Source organism: Phocoena phocoena, chromosome 8 (genome assembly GCF_963924675.1).
Source record: "Phocoena phocoena chromosome 8, mPhoPho1.1, whole genome shotgun sequence".
Taxonomy (NCBI): Eukaryota; Metazoa; Chordata; class Mammalia; order Artiodactyla; family Phocoenidae; genus Phocoena; species Phocoena phocoena.
The window spans coordinates 107,785,511-107,812,168 of record NC_089226.1 but is presented as its reverse complement, the minus strand read 5'-3'; the positions used below and the strand labels follow the sequence as shown (position 1 = coordinate 107,812,168).

The following is a 26,658-nucleotide window of genomic DNA, read 5'->3' as shown; positions in this document are numbered from 1 at the left end:
ACAGGGCTGGTGGGACGAGGCCCTTTGTATCTGGGCCCTCCCCTCATTCTGCCCCTCGGGGCCCCTTGCTCAGACGGGTCCCCCCAGAGCCCTGAGGAGACCCCAGGGCACTGGCCCAGGCAAGTGCCCAACGGATGCTTGCTCACCGTAACGGGAAGGGAAGCAGGCTGGCCCTGCCATCATTGCCACCGACTCCCCTCCACACCCTCAGGCCCAACCCCGCCTCCCCGCCATACCCCCAGGGGAGGGACACCCCTCCCTGGGGCCCCTCAGGCGCCATCCTCTAGATGGCCTCCACAAGGCTGAGAGAGCGACCCTCACCTCCATCTGAGGCCTGCTCTGGTCCACGGAGCTCAAACTTGCCCCCGGGATTTCCTTCCAAACCTTTTTCGCACTTTAGGAGCCGGCTTTCTCTTCCACCCTCTCCCGACTTACATTTCTGAAGAGGGTCTAGTGCCCACAATAAAGAAAGAGCTCCTACAGCTCAATAAGACAAATGACCCAAATAAAAATGAGCAAAGGGGGACTTCCCTGATGGTGCAGTGGTTAGGAATCCGCCTGCCAATGCAGGGGACAGGAGTTCGAGCCCTGGTCCGGGAAGATCCCACATGACGCAGAGCAACTAAGTCCGTGCACCACAGCTACTGAAGCCCACACACCTAGAGCCCGTGCTCCGCAGCAAGAGAAGCCACCGCAATGAGAAGCCCGCGCACTGCAACGAAGAGCAGCCCCCGCTCAGTGCAACTAGAGAAAGCCCGCGCGCAGCAACAAATACCCAAAAAACGCAGCCAAAAATAAATAAATAAAAATAAATAATTTATTTTAAAAAATTATTAAAAAAAACAAACAAAAAAAACCGAGCAAAGGGCCTGAATAGACAACTCTCCAAAGGAGAGGTTCAGACGGCCAAGCAGCTCGTCGTCACTACTCATCAGGGAAAATGCAAATCAAAGCCGCAATGAGATTCCCCTTCACACCCACCAGGACGGCTATTAACAAAAATAAACAGAAAATAAAAGGGGCTGACAAGAATGTGGAGAAATCGGAACCCTCGTGTGCACCGCTGGTGGGAACACATAATGGTTCAGCTACCATGCAAAACACTTTGGTGGGTCTTGAAAAAGTTAAACGCAGAATTACCGTATGATCCCACAATTCCTCTCCTAAGTGTGTACCCAAAACAACTACAACAGGGACCCAATCCGATGCTTACACATGCATATTCACAGCAGCCCTGTTCACCAAAGGTGCAAACAGTCCAAACACCCATCAACGGCTGAATGGATAAACGGAAGCGGTATACGTATCTGGTGATTATTCTGCCCTAAAAAAAAATGAAGCATCGCCACAGGCTACAGTGTGGACAACCCCGAAAACATTCTGCTGAGAAGCCAGAGACAAGAGGTCACACACTGTGGGGCTCCATTTATGTGAAATGCCCAGAACAGGTCAATCCAGAGACAGAACACAGGTTGGTGGCTGCCAGGGGCTGGGGCAGGCGGCGTGACCCTGGAGGGTGGAAACATGCTGGGACCCGAAGGAGACGGTGGCCGCACAACGCTGGGAAGGCGCTCAGCGCCACTGAATGGTTCACTTTAAAACGGCCAGGCTTACGTTACGCGAGTTCCACTTCAGTAAGTTATTTTTGTTTAAAGGGAAAACCCCAGTTGGATATTTTCGAGGAATTCAATAAACCAACTCTTAAACATATGGAACAAAGGTCTCAGAACAGCTAATGCAACCTTAAAAGAAGAGCACAGACGGGGAGCTTGCCTCCAGGGTGGGGTGGGGGGAGAAGCCCGTACATGGAGACAGAAGATGCTGTCCCCCACCCCGCCCACCTGCCATACCAGCAGGAGTGAAGCCAAGGCTTTTGGGGTCTTCCCAATGCTGTGCAGATCCGGGTCTGAAGTTGCGGCTACTGAATCTGGGGCTGGGATGGAACCTCATGCAAGGCCCAGACAGGAGCGGAGGCTGCCCTGTGGAGAAGAGGCACTGGGACAGCAGTGGGGATGGGCGGATCTGTGTGGACCGGCTCCCAGTGGTGGGTGCACAGAGATGGGGCGGCCGGTGGCTGGCAGGGCCCCTTCTGGAAGGAAGCAGCTGCACCACCACGACGGAGCCCAGCAAAGGAAAACAGGTTTCCCTGGACGTGGGCCAAGGTAGTGACCTTCCCAGGGCACCTGGCAAAGCGTGCTAGCCCCGGGGACCTCACAGCCCTGCAGATGCCAAGGGGCTCTGACTCCAGGCTCTAGAGGGGAAGGAGCGTGTCTCTGTGTGGCCATCTGCTGGACGCCCCTGCCAGCACCTCCCTGTACCCTGCAACTGCGGTCCGCACCCTTCCCCGTGTGTACTGTCCACAGAGCCACAAGGCTCAGGGCGGGGCAGCCTGCATCCATCAGGGCTGGTTACTGTGGGGCGGGGCTGTGACACGGGAGTGGAAAACAGATGGGCAGTGAGCAGGGAGACCTTGTCGGGCGCAGGCTTGGAGATGCTACAAAAGGAGACGGGATCCATCCACAGATGAACAGATGAGCAAAATATGGTCCATCCACACAATGGAATGTTACTCAGCCTTAAAAAGCAAGGGAGAGGCTTCCCTGGAAGGGCCCAGTGGTTAAGAATCCGCCTGCCAATGCAGGGGACACAGGTTCGAGCCCTGGTCCGGGAAGACCCCACATGCCGCAGAGCAACTAAGCCCGCGTGCCACAACTACTGAGCCTGCACTCTAGAGCCCGTGAGCCACAACTACCGAGCCCGCGTGCAACAACTACCGAAGCCCGTGTGCCTAGAGCCCGTGCTCCGCAACAAGAGAAGCCACCGCAACGAGAACCCTGCACACCGCAACGAAGAGTAGCCCGCGCTCGCCTCAACTAGAGAAAAGTCCGCGTGCAGCAACCAAGACCCGGGGCAGCCAAAAATAAATAAATAAATTTAAAAAAAAAGGAAGGGAATCCTGACCCAAGCTACAACGTGGATGAACCTGAGGACGTTACGCTCAGTGAGATAAGCGAGACGCAGAAGGACAAATGCTGTCTGATTCCACTCACATGAGGTCCCTGGAGGAGTCACACCCACAGAGACAGAAAGTAGATGGTGGGGATGAGGGGTTGGGGGAGGGGAGGGGAGTGAGTGTTTAACGGGGACAGTTTTTTGGGAAGATGGAAAGTTCTAGAGATGGATGGGGGTGACGGTTCAAAACAATGTGAATTACTGAAGGCCACTGAACTTTACACTTAGAAATGGTTGAGGTGGTAACTCCTACATTGTGTATATTTAACCACAATAAAAAAACGACGACAGCTAATGGCTACCATCTCTCCAGTGGCAGAGAGGCTCCTGACGCCCTGCCGGTCTCCCATTCTGACCGTGTGCCCGTCCCGGCCCTTCTAACTTCTTCCCAATTTCCCAAGCCTCTCCTGGTCACACACCCACACTCCACATCCCTGCTGGCCAGGCCTGAGCTCTCTGGCCAAATGGACTGTGGGCACTAAAGGAGAAACTGCTTCTTTCTTCTCTGTCGGTAGAGCCCCCCTGCTCTGCTGGCCCTGGGACAGGCCCCGGCCAGCTCCCGCCCCACCCCGGGGCCTGCCCACTCCCCACTGAGGCATAGCTCCCCTGGAGGCTCCCTGACCGCCTATCTGGCCTCTGCTGGCTCCACCCTTGGGAGGCCCCACCCGGATGAGCTCCAGGTGTGACTTCTCATCACACAGGGTACTGGGGGGGGGGCACAGCACACCAGGCGACGACAGTGGGGGTCTGCCCCGACCCCCATGTGACCCCAGGCAAGGCCTCTACCTTCCAGGGGCTTCGCTGCCCACCTCTGTCGAATCACGAACATTAAAGAAGCAACATGAGGACAGCAGCTGGACCAGGCCCAGAACCTTGCAAGGTCAGTTTTAGCCGTGGTGGTCATTTGTGAGTCCAGACCACCACAGTAAGAAGCAGACTGCCTGCCTGAGGCCACTCACCGCCCGCTTAACAACTGCTCAAAACTGGCCCCAAAGACAACACGTTTGATCCCAGCTCATCCCAAGTCCCCAGGGCCGCTGGCGAGGCCCCGAGCAGAACCTAGAACTGTCCCCAGCAGAGGCTGTGCAGTCACCACAGAGCCTCTGCAGGGCAGGGACAAGGACACCTCCAGTCCTCACCCTGGGGACGCCCCAGAGAGCAGAACCGAGTCACCACAAACAAAAGAGGTGAGGAAACGCTGGCCCCTCACAGTGTCCCCAGGCTCTGCTCGGCTGCCCTGACCGTAGGGGCACTTGGCGTCTGGACGTGTGTGTGGCTACCAGGACTTGACTGGGGCGGGGGGTGTCCCTGGATCTAGTGATCAGAGGCCAGGGATGCTGCTCATCACCTACAACACCCAGGACAACGTGCAGTAGAGGACCGGCCAGGCGTGCCCAGGCCACGGAGCGCGTGACGGCCTCACCTCTGTGCTCACGGGCGACCCTTCGCACTCCTTCCCGGAACTCCGACAACACCTGCAGGTACGGCATGACTGTGGGCTCGAGCTGCGGAAAGAACATTTTGGGTCACCGAGAGACCAGCCACCCTCGTGTTTATGAAGGACAGAGCCCAGTACACGCGCCGCAGGGCAGGGCTGCCAAGGGACGTGTGGCTGGCGGACGCCCCGTTGTGACCCGCGTCCAGGGTGCGCGTGCCCATCCCCGACGGTCGGCTCACGGACACGGGGGCGTCCCGCGTGGTGGCGCGGACAGCACAGTAAGAGGGTCCCCTTCCCCCCAGCGAACTGAGTCCTGTGGGCGGCCCCGCCCAGTGGCTCACAGGAGCTCCTTTGTCTCAGGCAGACACGGCTGTTAAAAGCCTGTCCCTAAGGTGACACTGGGCGTTCCCAGGAGGGATGGTTTTCTGAAGCTGAGGCCGTTCCTCCTGGGCTGGGGCCTCCCTTCCACTGGGGCCGGCACCACAGAGCCTGGCTGTGCTTGGGTCCGACCCGAGGCCACACACACGCCTGTGTACCATCAACTGTCTGCTGTCCACACGCACCCTCACGTCTGCGCAACACTGAACCACCCGCGGTGACTCAGAGGTGGCCATGGGACGCAAAGCCCACTGGAAAAGGAAAACCCAAGAGGGCGAATCCAAACCAGAGAAATAACAATTTTATGGAAAACCTTTTTTGTTACATCCACCGTATTTTTCCACTAGACTCCGTGCCTCCATGCAGCTCAGTGACCAAAATCCCAACGATTAAATGCAAAGGCTGGTGAGGCCGTCAAGCCCTCAGCACGGCCTAAGCCGCTTCAGGCCCAATCTTGCGCGTGGGCTGAGGACACGCCTACCCGCCCGCACACGCACACGGCCGCAGGGGAGCCTCGCTGCGGGGAGCTGGCCAGCGTGCCTGAGGTCGGCCTGGAGGAGGGTCTCAGGCCGGCACCCCCAGCGGCCCAGCCGACTACACTACCCCAGCACACGCTGTAGACCGCTCAGTACTAGGTGGTTCAAGACCCGCTCCTAAAACCATGCAGGTCTGGAAGTAAAGCCGTGAACTCTGAAAGGCGTGACTTCGGGCCTGTCCTTCGGCCCAGCCGGCACCCACCACGCTTCTCGGGGCCGCTTATTCCAGGCAGCTGTTTTCAAAGGGTGGGTGGAGGAGGCTTGGGGGCCAGAAACACCAGGCATCCGATGCTGGACGCATTTTTTTTATTTTTTATTTTTGTGGTACGCGGGCCTCTCACCGCCGCAGAGGCTCAGCGGCCATGGCTCACGGGCCCAGCCGCTCCACGGCACGTGGGATCCTCCTGGACCGGGGCACGAACCCACGCCCCCTGCATCGGCAGGCAGACTCTCAACCACTGCGCCACCAGGGAAGCCCTGGACACATTTTTTTAAAGCTCAAAGGCAGACTTCCTTCCAAGGTGTTTCTAGCGTGTGTTTCTCCTTAAAAAAAATACACGTCTAGGATTGCTTGCACGAGAAAACAAAGCAACCACGTGGGTTTCCTTCCTAAAAAGCACCAAGTACCATAGCAACAGCCACTTCCAAGGCTGGCAAGGGGCCCGGGGACAGGGCCTGGCATTCTGTTTCCTGGGGTGCAAGTCAGCTCCTGGGGAAATACCCCTAATCTCCGTCCGCAGGAGAGAGTGCCTCACGCCGTCCCTCACTGGGTAACAGGACTTTTAAAAGGTTTTGCCTTTTTACTTTGGACTTGACCCGTTACGTGTAAGCATTTACGTGTGCCTTCTAACCAAATACTTAAAGAGCGTTCCCGACCAGGGGAGGAGGGCCAGCGCGTCTCAGATGAACCTGAGTGTGTGCCTGTCCTACGTGATGTTCCTCCCGCAGCAGAAACCGTGTGTCTGCCCGGATGCCAAGTTCGAAGGAGATACCAACAACCACTGGCGAGTTTTCTCACTTGCACGGACCCACTGGACAGACGGTTCCACATGTTGTCTGCCTACAGGTGCACGCATGCCGGGAAACGCGGGCGCGGGACTCCTGACGCCCTATGGCCGTAGTGATGCCCATGGCCGTGATGATGCCCCGTGGCTATGGCTCAGATGCTTGGGGGCTGAGGACCGGCCCGTGCAGCCTGGTCTCCTGGGACCGAGCTCACAAAGACAACACAGCTGGTGGTGAGGACGGGGGCGGACTGTGCCCAACTCCCCAGCCAGGCCGAGACTCGGCCACGTGGGGCTCAGGCTGGAGGGCCCAGGGCAGGCTGGGACCTACTGCTGGTCTCAGACGCCCCAGGAGGGAACACCAAATTGGCGGGGCGGCCAGCAGGGAGCTTCTCTGGGCCCAGGTGTGCTTTACTCACATTGAGGCTGGTTCCAGGTCCTCCGACGGGGAAACCCAGGGAGCTTTCCTCTTCTATGGCCCCGAAGATCTAGGGAAGAAAGAGGCATGCAGGACAGGAGGTCCTGAGAGGTGGCAGGCGGGGACCGGTCCTCGAAACACGCCGCTGCGCCCGGGAGGGGCGGGCCGAAGTGCCGACGGCCTTGCCGGGTGGGGAGAGACGGAAACCTAGGCCTGGGTGCCCCCGCACCTGACCCAGGACGAGGTCTGGCTCCCGCTGCCCTTCCGGCCCCTTCCCAGCATGAGCCACTGGACCACGGAGCCCCCTGCAGAGGACCCGGGACTTGTTAGCACGAGGTGGGCGTGGTGAACAGCATGTTAGGGCCACTTGTGGGAGAAAGCCCTTGTGCTTTTCAAACCTCCAGACAGGAGGGGATAAGCAGAGGCAAAGAGGAGAAATTGCTCGGAGCGAGGACAGGGGCAGGGGGCTTGCTGTCTCGGGCACAGGCGTGGCAGGACCCGAGAACAGAGCGGCGTGGCTCCCGTGACCCGCGGGCCCGCACTGGCACCGTCGCAGGGGGCTCACCTTCAGCATGTGTGTGAGGTACCGGGCGACGCTCTCCAGCAGGGCGCGGTTGGGCCTCCTCCTCGCGGCCTTCCGTGCTGCCATGTAGTGGTTGCACTGGCCGACCAGAGCCCGCATCTCCTCCAGGACGGTGCGCGTGTCGACGTTATCACAGAGCGCCTCATGAACCGCGGCCTTCTTGTCGTAAAAGCTGAACGGGAAGCGGAAAAGGAAGGCGGGGGGCGTCAGACAGACGACCTTCCCGGGGCGGCCCGTTCTGAGCGTGGCTCTGCACGAGTGGGAGGGACGGCGCCACCGGCCTCCCCACTGGCGGGCGTGCTGCGGGGACCGCCCGCGGGCCCCAGAGAGAAGGCGCCGCCTCACCTCTCGTTCAGCTCTGTTTCCTTGTCTTCCCACTTCTCAAACTGACCGGCTACCTCAACGGGGGCTCGGAGGAGGTCTTTCACGTTTAAGAAAAACTCCTAAAATATGAAAATTCCTTCTAAGAGCATTCAGACCTTTCCATCCCAGAGAAACCTGGGAAGGAGCCGTCCTGCTGACGTGCCTCCACTGACGGTGCGATCGGAACGTCACACAGGTGGAGGAAGTGAAGGGAAGGGTTTTCCTTTGAGACAAGTGGGTCCGGTTTCAGCCTTGGGGGCCCCTGAGGTGCAGCCAGCGGGTGGGGCTGAATGAGAGGCGCCACACGTGACATGAGGTGTCTTGGGAAGGTGGCGCGGAGCTGGCCTCCCCCCCAGAGCTTAGTGGCCTTGGCCGCGTCCCGTTCCCTCTGGGGGCCGTGGGGAGCAGGCACCGCCTCCCCCTGTGCTGGCCCAGAGCTGCCTCGGGGAGGTGGGACCCACGTTCAGGAGCTTCTCAAACTGCAGCGCCGACTCCATGCTGTTGGCCGAGTAGTCCAGCGCGTCCTTCCACGAGTGCATGAGGAAGGCCAGGCGCAGCTGCCGGGCTGCGGAGAGAGGCGCGGGGCTCCTTACCTCCCGAGCAGCTCCAACCCCGTGCCTCCGACAACAGAAGCGTCCAGGCCTCTTTACCTGAGTGCTTCTTCAGTGCGTCTTTAATGGTGATGAAGTTCTTGAGCGACTTGGACATCTTGCAGCCGGCGATGGTCAGGTGGCCCGTGTGCAGGAAGTACCTGACCCAGCAGTCGTTTTCAAAGTAGGCCTGAGTGGACAGGGCGGGCGCGGGGGTCAGGGGCGCCGCTGCGGGCCGGACAGAGGGTGCCGGCCGCTTTCAGGGCGCCTGACGTGCAGAAGGAGTGCCGCCCGGCGTGAATCCGGGTCTGCGCTGCCAAGGGCCAGGCTGCTCACACGCGAGCTGGACTAAGTAATGCGGTTCAGAGCCCCTGACGTGGAGGCCAGGCTCTGCTGGGGAGCACCTCGCCGCCCCCCGTGTGTGCCCAGGACGGCGACCTCGGCCCCTACCTCCGACTGCGCCAGCTCGTTGTCATGGTGGGGGAAGCGGAGGTCGAAGCCCCCTCCGTGAAGGTCCATTGAGGCTCCGAGGAGGGTGCCTGCCATGGCCGAGCACTCGATGTGCCACCCTGGACGCCCCTAGGGACCCAAACGTGGTGAGCACCGTGACCGCCCCGTGACGGGCCGGGACTCGCTCCCCTGTCCACGACCCTCAGAACCCCTGAGCTCTATGGGAACGAGGGTCAAGTCCCGCACACGAAAAGACGAATAGGGCCCCAGGCTACAAAGGTCACAACAAGCTTCGCGAAGGCCAAGGAATCCCCCGCTCCCGACACCTCTTCCCGCAGCTCTGGGCCACCAGGACTGTTGTCACAGGGGATGTCGGAGGGCGGATCCGTCCCCTAGTACCCCGGGTCAGAGACTGTTGGGACAGAGGGGCCTCCAAGGCGGTCCAGTGCCACCACCCCAGCCATGCAGCGGAAGACGCAAGTCCCAGGAAGGCAGGGAGGTGACGGCCCCAGGCCCGGGCGCCCCATCCCGGGTGCTCACCTTTCCCCAGGGGCACGGCCAGGATGGCTCCCCGGGCTTGGAGGCCTTCCAGAGGGCGAAGTCGCTGGGGGACCGCTTCTCACTGAGGCGCTCGGCCGAGACGCTCAGGTCGCCTGCGGACACAGGGGAGGCGGGTACTCGGTGGATGGAATTGTCTCGGTCCAGGGACGATTCAGGTACTTGTTTGTTAACTTGGTCAAGCACTCCTTCAAGTTGACTGTGACCAGATTTTGGAGTTGCCCAGGGTCTAGATACGAAGCCCTAACCGCAAGCTCAGAAGCCACGGCCTCACAAGCCGGCGTCCGAGGGCGACGACCCCTGGACCTGGACCCGCACCCCCTGCCTCCACTGCCGCCCCACCTCGGCCCCTCGTCTAGGACAATGACAGTGCCTGGCCCAGAGTGTGAGGCGCTGTTCTCATGGGCCTGCCTCGGGGACCCGGGCTCGTGTAGGCGGGATCTTGTACTAAGACCCAGCGGGCCTCTTGGCTGTGGTTCTGGGGGGCGTAAGGGCAACCAGGCTGCTGTGTGTGGCGCCCCCAGCCTGAAGGTGGCAAATCAGGACAGGGCAGCTGCGGGAAGGAGGCTATGGACCAGTCTAACCCCAAGAGCGAACGGGAACACTGCTCCCTGGGCCAAGTTCCGTTTCCTTGGAAGACCCTCCCCCTCTCCCTCCCCACACTCGCTGAACGCAGATGAAGCCAGCCAGAAAGGGAATCCACAGCCCCACGGGAGACGTCCCCAGACCACGTGCTGGGGCCACGGACACATCGGCCTCCTGAAAATGAACACCCACCGGTCAGCCCAGCCTGCAGGCGGGGCATCCCCGAGTGGGGAGGCAGTGGGGGCTGCCTGCTGGGTGATGGGGCCTCTGCCCGGCACTCAGGCCCTAGAGGGCCTCACCAGGACACCTGCTGGAAAACTCCAGAACAGGAATGAATCTCATTCTCCTGTCCAGGCTGCAAACGCAGGATGACTGGAAAAAGGCCACTTTGGGAGGGACACAGTGCAGACGGAGGCACCGCTGAACACAAAGACTGGGATGGTGAAACAGGCACTAAGCGCAGAATACTTGGAAAACACGACCAAGAACCAGGAAAAGGTGCCACAGTTGGAAACGCAGGGGTAACTGCTATTAACATGTTGTTGGAAACGTAGGGGTAACTGCTATTAACATGTTGTTGGAAACGCAGGGGTAACTGCTATTAACATGTTGTTGGAAACGCAGGGGTAACTGCTATTAACATGTTGTTGGAAACGCAGGGGTAACTGCTATTAACATGTTGTTGGAAACGCAGGGGTAACTGCTATTAACATGTTGTTGGAAACGTAGGGGTAACTGCTATTAACATGTTGTTGGAAACGTAGGGGTAACTGCTATTAACATGTTGTTGGAAACGCAGGGGTAACTGCTATTAACATGTTGTTGGAAACGCAGGGGTAACTGCTATTAACATGTTGTTGGAAACGCAGGGGTAACTGCTATTAACATGTTGTTGGAAACGCAGGGGTAACTGCTATTAACATGTTGTTGGAAACGTAGGGGTAACTGCTATTAACATGTTGTTGGAAACGTAGGGGTAACTGCTATTAACATGTTGTTGGAAACGTAGGGGTAACTGCTATTAACATGTTGTTGGAAACGCAGGGGTAACTGCTATTAACATGTTGTTGGAAACGCAGGGGTAACTGCTTTTATGTTGTTGGAAACGTAGGAATAACTACGATTAACATGTTGGTGTCTTGACTTGTGGGTTTGTGAATCCATGTAAGAAGAACATAGACACATCCAACAAACAGGACAAGTACCACGCTGGTCTTGTATCTATTTTCTCACCGTGCACATTTTAACCACGGTGTCGGGGACGGCAGATACTCAAAAACGTAATCTGACCTGGCGCCGGGACCTTCTCTTTTACCCACCCTTTACCGGACAGGTAACGTACGTTGAGGTTTTAAACTTTTCTTCATAATGAACATGGTTACTCATGAATGTCTGTAACTTTAAAAATCAACTTTGAAAAATCCTGTACCAGAGGCTCTGCTCTGTCTCACACACCCTTCCCCCGCTCTGCATTTGACACAAATGTCACTACCTGGTAACACTTGCTATTTGCTCCTGATTTTTTACGGAAGAGAGATAAACCACACGATCCCTCTGCTTCCCCCTCTTGGTGTCATTTCTGGTCCCCTGACATGGCTCTCCCACCGTGAGCCCCATGATCTGAGGGGTCTGCCTCTGATGCCTGGCCCTGCTCAGTGGCCGTGAGTCTGAAACGCCGTTGGGTCGGATGGTCACGCTGTAAAACTAACTCGGTCTGCCTTTCCTCCATGTTTCTGTGTCGTCCTGTTTTAAGTTCTGATATCTCTTTAGAACAGGGCCCTTGAGGTAAAGATACTTGATCAAAACGTATGAACGAAAAAAAAAAAAAAGTATGAACGTCGTACAGTCGTACGTTGACGGCACTGTAACCTGTACAGTAAAGCTGCCTTTGTGTCCTGACAAAGACTCCTGAGTCTGTCTAAGGCCTGAAGTCTGGGGAGACTCTGTCAGCAAGCCAGGACTTCAGTTCAGTCCTGGACAGCGTCTCCTCCAACCGCAGCCCGGAAATTCACAAGTCTGCCTGGCCGCTGACCATGCAAGGGCATACAGACAGAAGTTTACCACCCACTAGACCCTCTAATTGTTTAATATCTTCTACAACGTCTAATACATCACATCTTTACAGCTCCCTGTCCATTTATCGTCACATTTTGAAAATCTGGACATAAGGCTGGTATATACTTATGCTCTAAGTATACATAATGGTGAAATTTAAGTAAGGACAGGGACTTTGCCAGTGGTGCAGTGGTTAAGAATCCGCCTGCCAATGCAGGGGACATGGGTTCAAGCCCTGGTCCAGGAAGATCCCACATGCCACAGAGCAACTAAGCCCGTGCGCCACAACCACTGAAGCGCATGTGCCTAGAGCCTGTGCTCCGCAACAAGAGAAGCCACCGCACCGCAACAAAAAATAGTCCCCGCTCGCTGCAACTAGAGAAAGCCCACGCACAGCAACAAAGACCCAACACGGTCAAAGGAAAAAAAAAAAAAAAAAAGAACATCCTTTATCTTAAAAAATAAATGTAAGGACGATAAAAGCGGTAACGGTACCCGTGGTTAAAAAAAGATGAACATATTTATGGCCAAAGTGCCTCCCAGAAACGCTGGTGGATAAACAGCGTGTGTCCGGCAGTGTGAGAGCAGCCCCTGCACTGCTCCCCCCGATACACTGAGGGGGTGAAAGTAAACACTTATGAAGACAAGTAGAATCCCGCCTGGTCCAGAAAAGGCACTGTGTCTCTGTTTAAAACGTTTGGATCAGGATGGGCCCGGGGCTGTCGTTATACACGGTCTCACTCCCTGCGCTGAGAACACAGCCGCTCTGAGCTGCTGCCCGCGCTTCTCACGGCAGGACAGCTCTGCCCACAGCCGCAGTCTGGACTTCCAGAGAAGGACCGGGCTTCAGTTCCCACCTTCCTTTTCCCACAGCCGCCTTACAAGTAACAGCTGCTCGCTCCTGCCCTGGGATGGGGGACTGCCCTTCCCCGCCCAGTGCCCACCTCCGGCCCTACTCGTGGGATCGGTAAGTAAACGATCTTGTGTCTACTCCCTCACTGGGGTACTGCACGCCTTCGACCAAAGCACCCTGGGGTTTTCCCTCCGCAGGCTCCCCGCTGCCCCACGTGGGTACACGTGCCCTCGTTCAGCACCGTGTGATTCCTCTCCACACACCCGCCTGCGTGTCCAGCACAGCCCACCCGACCCTTGGGTGCTCTGGGTGCCGAGAGATCAGCAAAGTCCAACCCCACGGCCGAGGCCCCGAGGTCTGTACGCTTCTCAGGATGGCACTGCAGCCACTCACTCTTCTGTTTCTTAAGTATAATACATTTCAGGGGCTTAGCGTACAGAGCTCCTAAAATCCCTTTAGGTGAAAAACCACGGTCCCCGTGAACCTTGGTGACCCCGATCGTGTGCGGTGAGGCCGCGGCTCCACTTGGCTCTGACTTCGAGCCGGTCCGTTTACCTTCCCCCTCCTGCAGGGCTTTCTGATCCCCGACGGCCTCGGGCACCAGCTTCCCGTAGCAGTGTCCCTCACTGTTGGCAAACTTCACCGTGTCGAAGTAGACGGACCCGTTTGAAACGTAGCTGGAAAACAAAGCCATTGGGGGAGGTGTGATGAGGTGCTCGCGGGCCGGCCTGGACACCCGCAGGCCGTTGGGGCATCTGCTCCAGCTGCGAGCCTCCCCTGGTTCGGCCACGCTGCGGGGAGGCCAGGAGGCTGTTCAAACAGAGCTGCTGTGTGGGCTGAGAGGGGCCGGGACAGGGACTCCACACTCCCTGACAGCCTGTCCCTCCGCCCTGCCACCCTTGCCTCTGTCTACACGCCACCACCTGCCCGGCCCGCCAGGCTCTGCCTCCTGGGAGCATGGGGGTTACTCCAGGCTGGGATGCCCTGTCTCCTCCCGCCGTGGCCCTGCCCACATCACTCAGCTTGGCAGTCTGGAGTTGCCCCACGGTGACCGTGTGACGGGTGGGGGTGGCGGTGGGGGGCGGTGGGGGTGCAAGGAACTATCGTCCTTTCGCGAGAACCCACGGCCTGGTCCCTGTGCCAGGCACTTCCTGCTGCTCCAAGGCCCCGCCCGCCTCCCCTCGCGCGAGGGGGATGGCAGCTCTCCCGGGCGGGGGCCTGGCATCAGCACACAGACGCCTGGCCCCCGTCCACAGGTCCACTTGCTGCCTGTTTCTGAAAACGCTGACTCAGAGACGGGAAAAGCGTTCCACGCAGGCAGATGGTGAGGACGGTAACCTGGGGCCAAATCCTGGCCCGGCAAGGATAAAGCCCACCCGCCTTGGGACCCAACACGAGGAAGACTCTGAGCGCCCTCACCATGTGGCCTGCGTCTCCAAAGACCTGGAGGTGCCCAAGGGCAACGGCGTGCTGCTTTGGGGACCTGGTGACGCGTGGCCTTAACTGGGAGCTTCCCAGTGGACCAGGGGCCAGGTGGTACCTACAGCATCTCTCACTGTGGTCCCCAGGGCAGGCCACGGGCCTGGGCAGAGGTGCTGGCCAGCCCCTTGGGTGGGGGTGGCCCCAGGTCCTGGACTAGGCCCCAAGCTGTATGACCAAATCTGCCGGGGGCTTCGGGGACAGGCTGGGTGTAGCCAGCACCACCCTCCTGCTTCCCCTTCCTGCCTGGAACAAAGACATGGCCTCCGTACAGCTAAACGGTTGTTTGAACAGCCGCCACTACCAAGGAAAACCCAGAGGGTTCTCTTACAAAGCAACTGGGAAGCTAAGAACCAAGTGGCACAGAGGAAAGCGGCTGCCGATAAGGCGAAGTTACGGCTCAACCGTGTCCTCCAAATCCACATGCTGGAGTCCTGACCCCCAGCACCTCGGAGTCTGACTGCATTTGCAAAGAGGGTCTTTACAGAGGGAATCAAGTGAAAGTGAGGCCATTAGGGTGGGGTCCTAATCCAGTACAGCCAGTGTCCTTATAAGAAGAGATCGGGACACAAAGGGAGGGACAAGCGGCACGTGTGCACGCACACAGGGACCCCTGGAGCTGTGCGCTGACTCTTCTGTGGTTTGAGCTGCCTGCCGCGTGGTGCTTTGTAACGGGAGCCCCAGGGCACCACCACCCTGAGCAGCAAAACCGTGCGCTTTTCTGCTCCCGGTCTGGAGCCAGAGGAGAGCCGCTTTCCCTGGAAAACCTGCCTGGAATGCTGCGCAGCCTTGAGCAGGGCCTCAAGCTCACCCATAACCGTTGTCCACAATTGTCCGGACGAAGTCCACGATCTCCGGCACGTACTCACTAACGCGGGTTAGGACATCTGGAGGGAGGACCTGGGGACGATGACAAAGTCCTGGTTCAAGGGGAGCTGCAGCACTGCTGGCGCCCGGAAGCCCCCTGCTCCCCGCCGCCACGCTCATCTTTAACTGAATTTACTTGCAAAGTGAAATGGTCTGGATCCCACAAGGCCTTCTGGTCATGGGGGATCCTCAGCCCAAGACAGCAAGGTCAAGACAGTCGGCGACACTTACGTTCAGGGCTTCCATGTCTTTGTGGAACTCCGCTTCCCAGAACTTGGGCAGTTTGGAGAAAATAGAATTGTCGCTCACTTCACTGCCATGCATGGAATCCAGCCAGTCGGAAAGCAGATCCTTCGCTTCTTCCAACAGCACCTGAAGAAAGAGAAACAGAATATCCGCCCACACGTGCAACTTTCACGGGCTCACAGCTGGCGCGGTCAACCTGTGTCACTCGAGGCCTCGGATGCACAGACGCGGCCCCGACCCAGGAGACCACGGCGCTCCCACGGATGGCCTGGCGGTTAAGAGGCCGGAGTGTTCAGAGCGCTGACCGTGGCGCCGGAGGGTCAGGGTGAGCTTGGGGAGGCCCAGCGGTGCAGTGTGGGAGAGCACGTGGTGTGGTCAGCCACAGCCTGGACACCTGAGTGCTCGAGGGGAGGGTCACAACAGGAGGCGGAGCCACGTCCCGGTGGGAAGTCTCCAAGGCCACGCCGCCCTGCCGGCCACATGCCATTGACCAAAGGCCCCATGGTGCAGCATGGGTACGAGTCGTGTCCTGTCACCGCAGCACTCACACCACACACAGGAACGTCCATCTGAGACGTGATGTGACAGCATCAGGGCTGCAGCCGGAGTCCTGAAGGCCAGGGGGACCTGGAGCTCTGCCCTGGAGGAATCTAGTGTTTTTGCTCATTACCCGAAGCCGACAGACGTGGGGACAGGCAGGCGGTCTGCGGTCCACTGGCAGGGGCGGAGGCAAAGACCAAAGGGTGGGGGGAGAGGGCGCAGGGAACCTGGGCGTGGAAGCGGTGGCAAGGGCACCCCCTGTGGCAGCTCCCAGACAGAACAGAGCCGCTCATGTGCCACTGCGCTGGTGGACAGCAGGGGAAACCTCCCAGGACCAGGCTGGTGCCCAGGGGCAGGGCCTGCCCCATGCGGAGGGGCAGAAAGCCCACCCCCGCCCTCGGGATCGACACAGATCATGACCAAGCAGAAGAATGAGATTCCAATCAAACAAACTTCTAGATAATTCTTGGGTTTCCAAACAAGAAATCAAAATGGAAACAAAAAACCGTTCAGAAGCAAATAATGTCAAAATACGTGGAAGTAGCAGAAATGATACTTAGAGGAAAATTCATGGCCTCAAATGCTTAAACCAGGAAATGAGCTGAAGTCCTGAGCTGCCACTCTGTCCCGACAATGAGCGAAAGGCTGCGCAACTACTCCTCTTAGATCCGTAAGGGAAAGAGGCCCAGGGCAAACTGCCGCCCCTTGAACAGCAGAGAGACGGGCAGGTGCAGAGAACGCCACTTACCGGGGCAGAAAGTGCTTGGGACCCAGTGACGGGCAGGGAGGCCGGAACTGAAACTGACCACCCGCTGGAGGCTCGGTGTGGACGAGTCCGAGATCAAAACTCCAGGGCGACCCAGCCTTTGGGGCCCCACAAATTTGTGAGATTTACCTCTAGGAGCCCTGACGGTTACTCACAGTAAATATTGGAGAAAAATCCCCTCATGCTTCCGGCAGGGGGAGAGGCAAAGGAACTGCTCTGAAATATGACAAAGCATTCTGTTCCTAACCAGGCTGCCCTCGGGAGGAACCGGCTAACCAGAACCTAAGCTGCTGGGGTTCTAGCAGAGCCTACCTGACCTGGGGGAGGAAAACGTCCACCTCCAGGCCCCTCCACACGTCCTGCCCCATCTAAGGGGGAGGGGAGGAGAAACCCAGAGACACCTGTGATGTTCACAGGCCACGGGCACAGGCCACTGAAGGACTGAGACCCATCACAGGACCACAGAGGGCGTCCTCGCCACACGACTACTGACAGCAGCTCCTTCTACCCAGTACATCATGTACTAACTACCATGAAGACAAAGCACAAGGCGTACCGAAAGCCGAAACGCCACTTTTCGGAAAAGACAGAGAGAGCAACGGGACCAGACGTGGCAGGGATCCTGGGATTATCAGACCAGGGATTTAAAACAACCGTGACCGATATGCTAAGGGCCCTAGTGGACAAAGCAGGCAGCGCGCGAAGCCAGGTGGGGAATGTAAGCAGAAAGCCGGAAATCCCAAGACAGGACCAAACAGAGATGCTGGAGGGGAAAGCGCCTAAATGGAAATGAAGAACGTCTCTGACGGGACCAAACAGAGATGCTGGAGGGGAAAGCGCCTAAATGGAAGTGAAGAACGTCTCTGACAGGACCAAACAGAGATGCTGGAGGGGAAAGCGCCTAAATGGAAGTGAAGAACGTCTCTGACGGGACCAAACAGAGATGCTGGAGGGGAAAGCGCCTAAATGGAAGTGAAGAACGTCTCTGACAGGACCAAACAGAGATGCTGGAGGGGAAAGCGCCTAAATGGAAGTGAAGAACGTCTCTGACGGGACCAAACAGAGATGCTGGAGGGGAAAGCGCCTAAATGGAAGTGAAGAACGTCTCTGACAGGACCAAACAGAGATGCTGGAGGGGAAAGCGCCTAAATGGAAGTGAAGAACGTCTCTGACGGGACCAAACAGAGATGCTGGAGGGGAAAGCGCCTAAATGGAAGTGAAGAACGTCTCTGACAGGACCAAACAGAGATGCTGGAGGGGAAAGCGCCTAAATGGAAGTGAAGAACGTCTCTGACAGGACCAAACAGAGATGCTGGAGGGGAAAGCGCCTAAATGGAAGTGAAGAACGTCTCTGACAGGACCAAACAGAGATGCTGGAGGGGAAAGCGCCTAAATGGAAGTGAAGAACGTCTCTGACAGGACCAAACAGAGATGCTGGAGGGGAAAGCGCCTAAATGGAAGTGAAGAACGTCTCTGACAGGACCAAACAGAGATGCTGGAGGGGAAAGCGCCTAAATGGAAGTGAAGAACGTCTCTGACAGGACCAAACAGAGATGCTGGAGGGGAAAGCGCCTAAATGGAAGTGAAGAACGTCTCTGACGGGACCAAACAGAGATGCTGGAGGGGAAAGCGCCTAAATGGAAGTGAAGAACGTCTCTGACAGGACCAAACAGAGATGCTGGAGGGGAAAGCGCCTAAATGGAAGTGAAGAACGTCTCTGACGGGACCAAACAGAGATGCTGGAGGGGAAAGCGCCTAAATGGAAGTGAAGAACGTCTCTGACAGGACCAAACAGAGATGCTGGAGGGGAAAGCGCCTAAATGGAAGTGAAGAACGTCTCTGACAGGACCAAACAGAGATGCTGGAGGGGAAAGCGCCTAAATGGAAGTGAAGAACGTCTCTGACAGGACCAAACAGAGATGCTGGAGGGGAAAGCGCCTAAATGGAAGTGAAGAACGTCTCTGACAGGACCAAACAGAGATGCTAGAGGGGAAAGCGCCTAAATGGAAGTGAAGAACGTCTCTGACGGGACCAAACAGAGATGCTGGAGGGGAAAGCGCCTAAATGGAAGTGAAGAACGTCTCTGACGGGACCAAACAGAGATGCTAGAGGGGAAAGCGCCTAAATGGAAGTGAAGAACGTCTCTGACAGGACCAAACAGAGATGCTAGAGGGGAAAGCGCCTAAATGGAAGTGAAGAACGTCTCTGACGGGCCTGACCGGACGTGACTGAGGAAGGAGTCTCAGCCTGAGGAGATCTCGGCAGCAGCCTCCAAAACTGAAAACCAAAACGCCTGTGTTCTCAGAGGCTGGCCAAAAAAAACAGAACAGAGATCTCACTTGTCGCGACTAAGACTCGGCGCAGCCAAAATAAATACATAAATAAATAAGTAAATAAATATTAAGGGCTTCCCTGGTGGCGCAGTGGTTGAGAGTCCGCCTGCCGATGCAGGGGACACGGGTTCGAGCCCTGGTCCGGGAAGATCCCACGTGCCGCGGAGCAACTAAGCCCGAGTGCCACAACTACTGAGCCTGTGTTCTAGAGCCCGTGCTCCACAGCAAGAGAAGCCACCGCAGTGACAAGCCCGTGCACCACAGCCAAGAGTAGCCCCTACTAGCCGCAACTAGAGAAAGCCTGCGTGCAGCAACGAAGACCCAACACAGCCAAAAAAATAGTGATAATAAAAATAAATAAAGTTAGCTTGTTGCCAATTAAAAAAAAATTCAAAGTAAGCGGAAGAAAGGATATAATAAAAAATTAAAGCAGAGGGACTTCCCTGGTGGTCCAGTGGTTAAGACTCCGTGCTCCCAATGCAGGGCTCCCGTGTTCGATCCCTGGTCAGGGAACTAGATCTCACGTGCGTGTAGCAACCAAGAGTTCGCATGCATAACTAAGGAGCTCACGTGCTGCAACTAAGGAGCCGGCGAGCTGCAACCAAGGAGCCCTCGAACTGTAACTAAGGAGACTGCCTGCTGCAACTAAGACCCAGTGCAACCACACAAACAAATAAATGTTTTTTTTAAATTAAAGCAGAAACCAGGAAATTAATAGAGAAAATCAACAAAACCAAATGCCGGTTCTTTGAAAAGATCAATAAAATTGATGAGCCAAGTTAACCAAGAAAAAAAGAGGACACAAATACTAATATCAGAAATGAAAGAGGGGACATCACTACAGACCCCATGGAAGTTAAAAGAAGAATAAAGGAATATTATAAACAACTCTGTGCCCCTAAATTTGATAACCTGAAGGGACCAATTCTTTGAAAGACATAATCTGCCAAAACTCACACAACATGATACAGAGAAATCTGAATAAGCCTGTATCCATTAAAGAGGTTAAATCAATAATTAATAACTTTGCAAGATAGAAAGCGCCAGGCCCAGATGGATTCACTGCTGAATTCTGCCAACACTTAAGGAAGAAATTATACTAATTTTCTACAGTTTCTTTCAGAGGACAGAAGCAAAGAGAATACTTCCCAGTTCCTTCTAGGAGGACAGCATTACCCTAATACCTAAACCGGACAAGGACATTCCAAGAAAACCACAGATCAATATCTCTCGTGGGGGCTTCCCTGGTGGCGCAGTGGTTGAGAGTCTGCCTGCCGACGCAGGGGACGCGGGTTCGTACCCTGGTCCGGGAAGACCCCACATGCCACAGAGCGGCTGGGCCCGTGAGCCATGGCCGCTGAGCCTGCGTGTCCGGAGCCTGTGCTCCACAACGGGAGAGGCCACAACGGTGAGAGGCCCGCGTACCGCAAAAAAAAAAAAAAAAAAAAATCTCTGATGAATACAGATGCAAAATCCTTAACAAAATATTACCACACTGAAAGCACAAAAGGATAGAAAGAATTATATACCACAACCAAGTGAAATTTATCACAAGTATGTAAGGCTGGTTCTACTTTATAAAATCAATCAATGTAAATCATCACATCAACAGACGAAGAAAGAAAAACCACAAGGTCATACCAATAGATGCGGAAAAAGCATCTGACAAAATGCAACACCCATTCATGATAAAAACTCTCAGTAAATGAATAGAGGGGAACTTCCTCAACTTAATAAACAAACAAAAAACAGCTACAAAAAGCCTACAGCTAACATCAGACTTAGTGGTGAGAAATCGGAAGCTTTTCCACTAAGATGAGGTAAAATGCGAGAATGTCCCCTCTCACCAGTCCTTTCCAACATCATACTGGAAGTCCTTGCTAATGCAATAAGGCAAGAAAAGGGCAAAAAAAAGGATGATACAGGATTATAAGCCCATCATAAGTTGAAAATATCATTAAGCTGAAAGTGCCTTTAACACACCTAATCTACCCAACATCATAGCTTAGCCTAGCCTACCTCAAATGTGCTCAGAATACATTAGCCTACACTTGGGAAAAATCATCTAACACCAATCCTATTTTACAATTAAGTGTTGAAATAGCTCATGTAAAGTATTGAATACTGTTCTGAAAGCAAAAAACAAAATGGTTGTCTAGGCACAGTGTAATTTTAAGTGTGTCAGTTGTTCACCCTGGCGATCTGAGGCTCACTGATGGTGCCCCGCATCCCGAGAGAGTACTGGACTGCGTATCGCTAGCCCAGGAGAAGATCAAAATTCAAAGTATGGTTTATACTGACTGTTTATTGCTTTTGCACCATCGTAAAGCCAAAAACTCCCAAGTCAAATTGTCAGAGGTCGGGGACCGTCTGTATATTGACTGGGAAAGAAGACAAAACTAAAGGCCAGGAAATAAGAAGTGGAATTTGAAGTTAAAACCACAATACCATTTACATCAGCATCCGAAATGAAACACTCACATATATGTCTTACAAAATACGTACACGATCTACATGAGGAAAACTACAAAACTCTGATGAAAGAAATGGAGAGACATTTCATGTTTGGGGATAGGAAGGTTTAATACTGTCGAGGTGTCAGTTCCTCCCAGCTTGATTTGTAGATTCGATTCAATCCTAATCAAAATCCTATCGAGTTATTTTATGGATATTGACAAACTGATTCTAAAGTGTACATGGAGGGACTTCCCTAGTGGTCCAGTGGCTAAGACTCCACGCTCCCAACGCAGGGGGCCCGGGTTTGATTCCTGGCTGGGGAACTAGATCCCACATGCATGCCGCAACTAAAAGATCATACAAGCCGCATCCAAGACCCGGCGCAGCCAAATAAATAAACAGATAAATATTAAAAAATTTAAAAAAGTGTATATGGAGAGGAGGCAAAAGACCCAGAATAGCCAACACCATATTGAAGGAGAACAAAGGTGGAGGACTGACACTCCCCGACTTCAAGACTTACTGTAAAGCTACCGTAATCAAGACAGTGTGGCGTTGGTGAAAGAACAGACAAACAGAGCAATGGAACAGAACAGAGTCCAGAAACAGACTCATATAAATATAGCCAACTGTTCTTTGACAAAGGAGCAAAGGAGCAAAAACAGTTTCCAACAAACTGTGCTTAACAACTGGGCATCACATGCAAAAACCATGAATCTAGACCAAGACCTTACGCACTTCAAAGATGACCTTGGCTTTGACAATGACTTCTTCCACACAACACCAAATGCGTGATCCATGAAAGAAAAGAATTGATAAGCTGGACTTTATCACCATTAAAAACTTCTGCTCTGGGAAAGACACTGTCAAGAGAATGAAAAGACAAGCCACATACCGGAAGAAAATATTTGCAAAAGACACATCTGATAAAGGACTGTTATCCAAAATATACAAAGAACTCTCAAAACTCAACAATAAGAAAACAACCTGATTAAAAAAAGGTCCAAAGACATTAACAGACACCTCACCAAAGAAGACATAAAGATGGCAAATAAATATCAAGAGATGCTCCACATCGTGTGGCTTCAGGGAAATGCAAATTAAAACAACGAGATACTCTGTACATTATTTCAATGGCCAAAATCTGCAACACTGACAACACCAAAGGCTAGTGAGGATCTGGAGCAACGGGAACTCTCATCCGCCACTGGTGGGAGTGGAAAATGGTGCAGCCACTTTGGGGGACAGTTTGGCGGTTTCTTCAACAATTAGGGGCTTCCCTGGTGGCGCAGTGGTTGAGGGTCCGCCTGTTGATGCAGGGGACACGGGTTCGTGCCCTGGTACGGGAGGATCCCACGTGCCGTGGAGTGGCTGGGCCCGGGAGCCATGGCCGCTGAGCCTGCGCGTCCGGAGCCCGTGCTCCGCAACGGGAGAGACCGCGACAGTGAGAGGCCCGTGTACCGCAAAAAAAAAAAAAGAAAAATTAAACCTACTCTCACCACATGATCCAGCAGTTACGCTCCTTGGTATTTACCCAAAAGAGGTGAAAACTTATGTCCACACAAAAACCTGCACATGGATGTTTACAGAAGCTTTATGCCTAACTGCTAAAACTTGGAAGCAGCCAAGATGCCCTTCAGTGGGTGAGTGCGTAAATACGCTGTGGTCCGTCCAGACAATGAGCTAACCTTCAGTGCTACAGAGAAGTGAGCTATCAGGCCATGAAAAGACACGGAGGAACCTTAAATTCACATTACTAAGTGAAAGAAGCCAATCTGAGCAGGGCACATACTGCATGATTCCAACTCTGTGATATTCAGAAAAGGCAAAACTATGAAGACAGTAAAAGGATCAGTGGTTACCAGGTGTTGGGGTGAAGGAGGGATGAACAGGCGAAGCACAGAGGATTTTTAGGGCAGGGAAACTACTGTGTGGAAGACTCTAAGGGCAGATACGTATCACTATACGTTTGTCCAAACCCACAGAATGTACAACACCAAGACAGAACCCTAATGTAAACTGTTGTGTGGGTGATGACAACGTGTCAGTGTAGTGTCCCCAGTTGTAACAAACATACGGCTCTGGGGGGGGGGGGGAATGCTGACAGTGGGCGTGGCTCTGTGTGTATGGGGGTGGGGTGGGGGGTACACAGGAAACCTTTATTTATCAAAACACAAAACCTGTTTTGCTGTGAACCTGAAACTGCTCTAAAATAATAAACTCTTTAAAAAATTTTTTTTGAAATAGAAAGAGAGAATAGAGAGGATCAACACATTTAAAGGTGGAGCTCTGAAATGATCCATCAATATATAGTATTGAAGGGCTTCGCTGGTGGCCCAGCGGTTGAGAATCCACCTGCCAATGCAGGAGACACGGGTTCGAGCCCCGGTCCGGGAAGATCCCACATGCCGCGGAGCAACTAAGCCCGTGCGCCACAACTACTGAGCCTGCGCTCTAGAGCCCGCGAGCCACAACTACTTTGCCCGTGTGCCACAACTACAAAGCCCACGTGCCTAGAGCCCGTGCTCCGCAACAAGACAAGCCACCGCAATGAGAAGCCTGTGCACCGCGATGAAGAGCAGCCCCCTCTCGCCGCGACTAGAGAAAGCCCACGCACAGCAACGAGGACCCATCGCAGCCATAAATAAATAAATAAATAAATAAATAAATAAAACCCCAGCAGTATCTTGTATGGGACTCGACAAGCAAGGAGCATTCAAAACATACCTGGTGGGACTTCCCTGACGGTCCAGCGGTAAAGAATCCGCCTTACAATGTAGGGCATGTGGGTTCAATCCCTGGTCAGGGAAGTAAGATCCCACATGCCACAGGGCAACTAAGCCCGCGAGCCACAACTACTGAGCCCACACACCCGGGAGCCAGCGCGCCACAACTAGAGAGAGAAAACCAGCATGCCACAGCTAGAGAAGCCCACATGCGGCAACGAAAGATCCCGCGTGCTGCAACTAAGACCCGACGCAGCCAAAAATAAATAAATAAATAAATCTTTAAAAAAGAAAAAAAGAAAACCGTACCTGGAGAACAAAAACAAGGTGAGGCTTCCTACCTCTCCAGGCACTGGTGACAGACGCGGTGAGACTCACACAGAGTGGATAACCTGACCTATGGAACAGAACTGAGACACGACACACGACAGAAAGGGGCTGAGGAAAGGGGGGGCCTCCCATATCTGTGCGGGGGAGAGGGGATAGGATCTCTACTCACATGACTTACAAAAACTAATTCTGGGGGATCAAAGACTTAAATGTGACCTGTACAACTTTAAAATCCTCAGAAGAAAATACTGGGGAATATATTCACGTTTCAGGGCAAGAAAGATTTCTTAAGACACAAAACTGCCAAGTTTAGGGAAAACAGATAAAGTTGAATACATTAAAACTAAGACCCTCTGTTATTAAAAGGAAGTGAAAAGAAGAGCCACACATTAGGAGAAGGTGCTTGCAACACATTTAAATGAGAAAGGATTAGTGTCTGGGGAAAACCCAAGGATGCTTACAAACCAGGAAGAAGACAAACAGCCCAGTGGAAAACGGGGCAGAAGATGGATGTGCAGAATTACAGCCAGCAAGTGAACACGTGAAAAGATACTCAGTCTCAGGAGAGGTTGGAGAAATGCAAATTCAAACCACAGTAATTACCACTTTACAGTATACGTTCCGTTGATAAAGAGGAACGAATCCAGCAACACAAAGTGCTGGTGTATAGGCAAATTAACAGGACACTGGAAGCATGTCAGCAGGAGGATACATTTACATGTAAGACATCTGGTCCATCAGACGTTCGGTCCACACCAAAAGGCCTCTGAAGTGTGGTCCTATCTAAAACCATTTGGCATGGACCAGATATAACCATGGACGTTTTGGATGGGACCAAATTTCAAGGACCTCTTGGCATGGACCAAATGTCCTGCAAAGTCAGGAAAACAGAAAAGCACAGGGGTCGACAAGGATGTGAAGACACTGGAACCCCTGTGCTCTATGGAAAACAGCACGGCAGTGCCTCAGAATATTAAAAGTTGAGCTGGCGTACAACCTGCTTTTGGGGGTATACCCACAGAAGAATTAAAAGCGGGGACTCGAACAGATACTTGCACACCCATGTTTATAGCAGCATGAGTCACAAGAGACAACGCAAACGTTCATCAAAGGATGACAGGACACACAAAACGTGGTCCCCCCACATCACGGAACAGTACGCAGTCTTAAGAAGAGAGGACGTTCTGACACAGGCTACAGCGTGGCTGAACCTCGAGGACAGTTTGCCGAGGGAAATAAGCCAGTCACAAAAGGACAAACACTGTGTGATCCCACTTGTGTGAGGTCCCTGGAGGAGCCAGATTCATGGGGGCCGAAAGCAGACGGTGGGGCCCGGGCTGGGGGAGGGGAGGGGAGTGGGCGTTCCATGGGGACAGAGCGTCCGTTTCGGAAGACGAAAGAACTTCTGGAGATGGACGGTGGTGATGTTTACGCAACCATGTGAACACATGTACTTAAAAATGGTTCAAGTGGTAACTGTATGTTATGCATACCTTACCACAATTTTAACAAAAAGGGCCTCACTGGAATCGTTGGGAAGAGAATTCCCAGCATCACTGCCGGTAACACGGAAACGTAACCAGCTTCTCAGGAGAAGAAATAAACGGCTGGGCCCGAGGCGTCCACAGCAGGGAGGGCGGGACCTCGTGCGGCCCGTCTCAGAAGCACGCCCGCGGGAAAGCCCTCGTCCCCAAGATCCCGTGCGCCTGACTCCTCACGAAGCTCAGGACAAGCACACCAAGCATCCTGCCCCGCGAGGCCCCAGAAGAGGGGGGCCCTGCAGGCGGCCACCCCCTTACACGTCCGCGCCCTCGGCCGCAGCCTCCCTGGCTGCATCCTTCCCGCGGTTCTGCGAGCGGCCGGCAGGGGGCGCCGGCGCAGAGGAGAAGGGCCGTCGGGACCGGAGGAAGGCCGGGCACCCGGAGCCCGCCCTCAGGGGCAGAAGGCCGCCGCGGGGAAGGCTCAAGCCCAGCGGGTCCCCGCGGCCCCGGAGCTCAGGCCCACCGGCATCTCTCGCTCCGCCTGCCCCAGGTGCTGCCAGTGCCAACGCTGGACAGAGCCCCCGGCGAGTGTGGGAAACACCTTGAGGAG

The 26,658-nt window shown here is 54.6% G+C and overlaps 1 protein-coding gene across 1 annotated transcript in view; it reads right to left on the bottom strand.

Moving 5' to 3' along the window:
* Positions 1-26,658, bottom strand: part of CARS1 (cysteinyl-tRNA synthetase 1) — a 47,793-nt gene that overhangs the window by 5,635 nt on the left and 15,500 nt on the right. The window contains exons 9-19 of the mRNA XM_065881624.1: positions 15,401-15,541; positions 15,114-15,202; positions 13,379-13,500; positions 9,313-9,425; positions 8,773-8,901; positions 8,383-8,512; positions 8,194-8,297; positions 7,715-7,812; positions 7,352-7,541; positions 6,788-6,856; positions 4,436-4,517 (exon numbers count right to left, since the gene is read on the bottom strand). Coding sequence (XP_065737696.1) covers positions 4,436-4,517; positions 6,788-6,856; positions 7,352-7,541; positions 7,715-7,812; positions 8,194-8,297; positions 8,383-8,512; positions 8,773-8,901; positions 9,313-9,425; positions 13,379-13,500; positions 15,114-15,202; positions 15,401-15,541 — 1,267 coding nt within the window. The remainder of the gene's footprint in view (positions 1-4,435; positions 4,518-6,787; positions 6,857-7,351; positions 7,542-7,714; positions 7,813-8,193; positions 8,298-8,382; positions 8,513-8,772; positions 8,902-9,312; positions 9,426-13,378; positions 13,501-15,113; positions 15,203-15,400; positions 15,542-26,658) is intronic.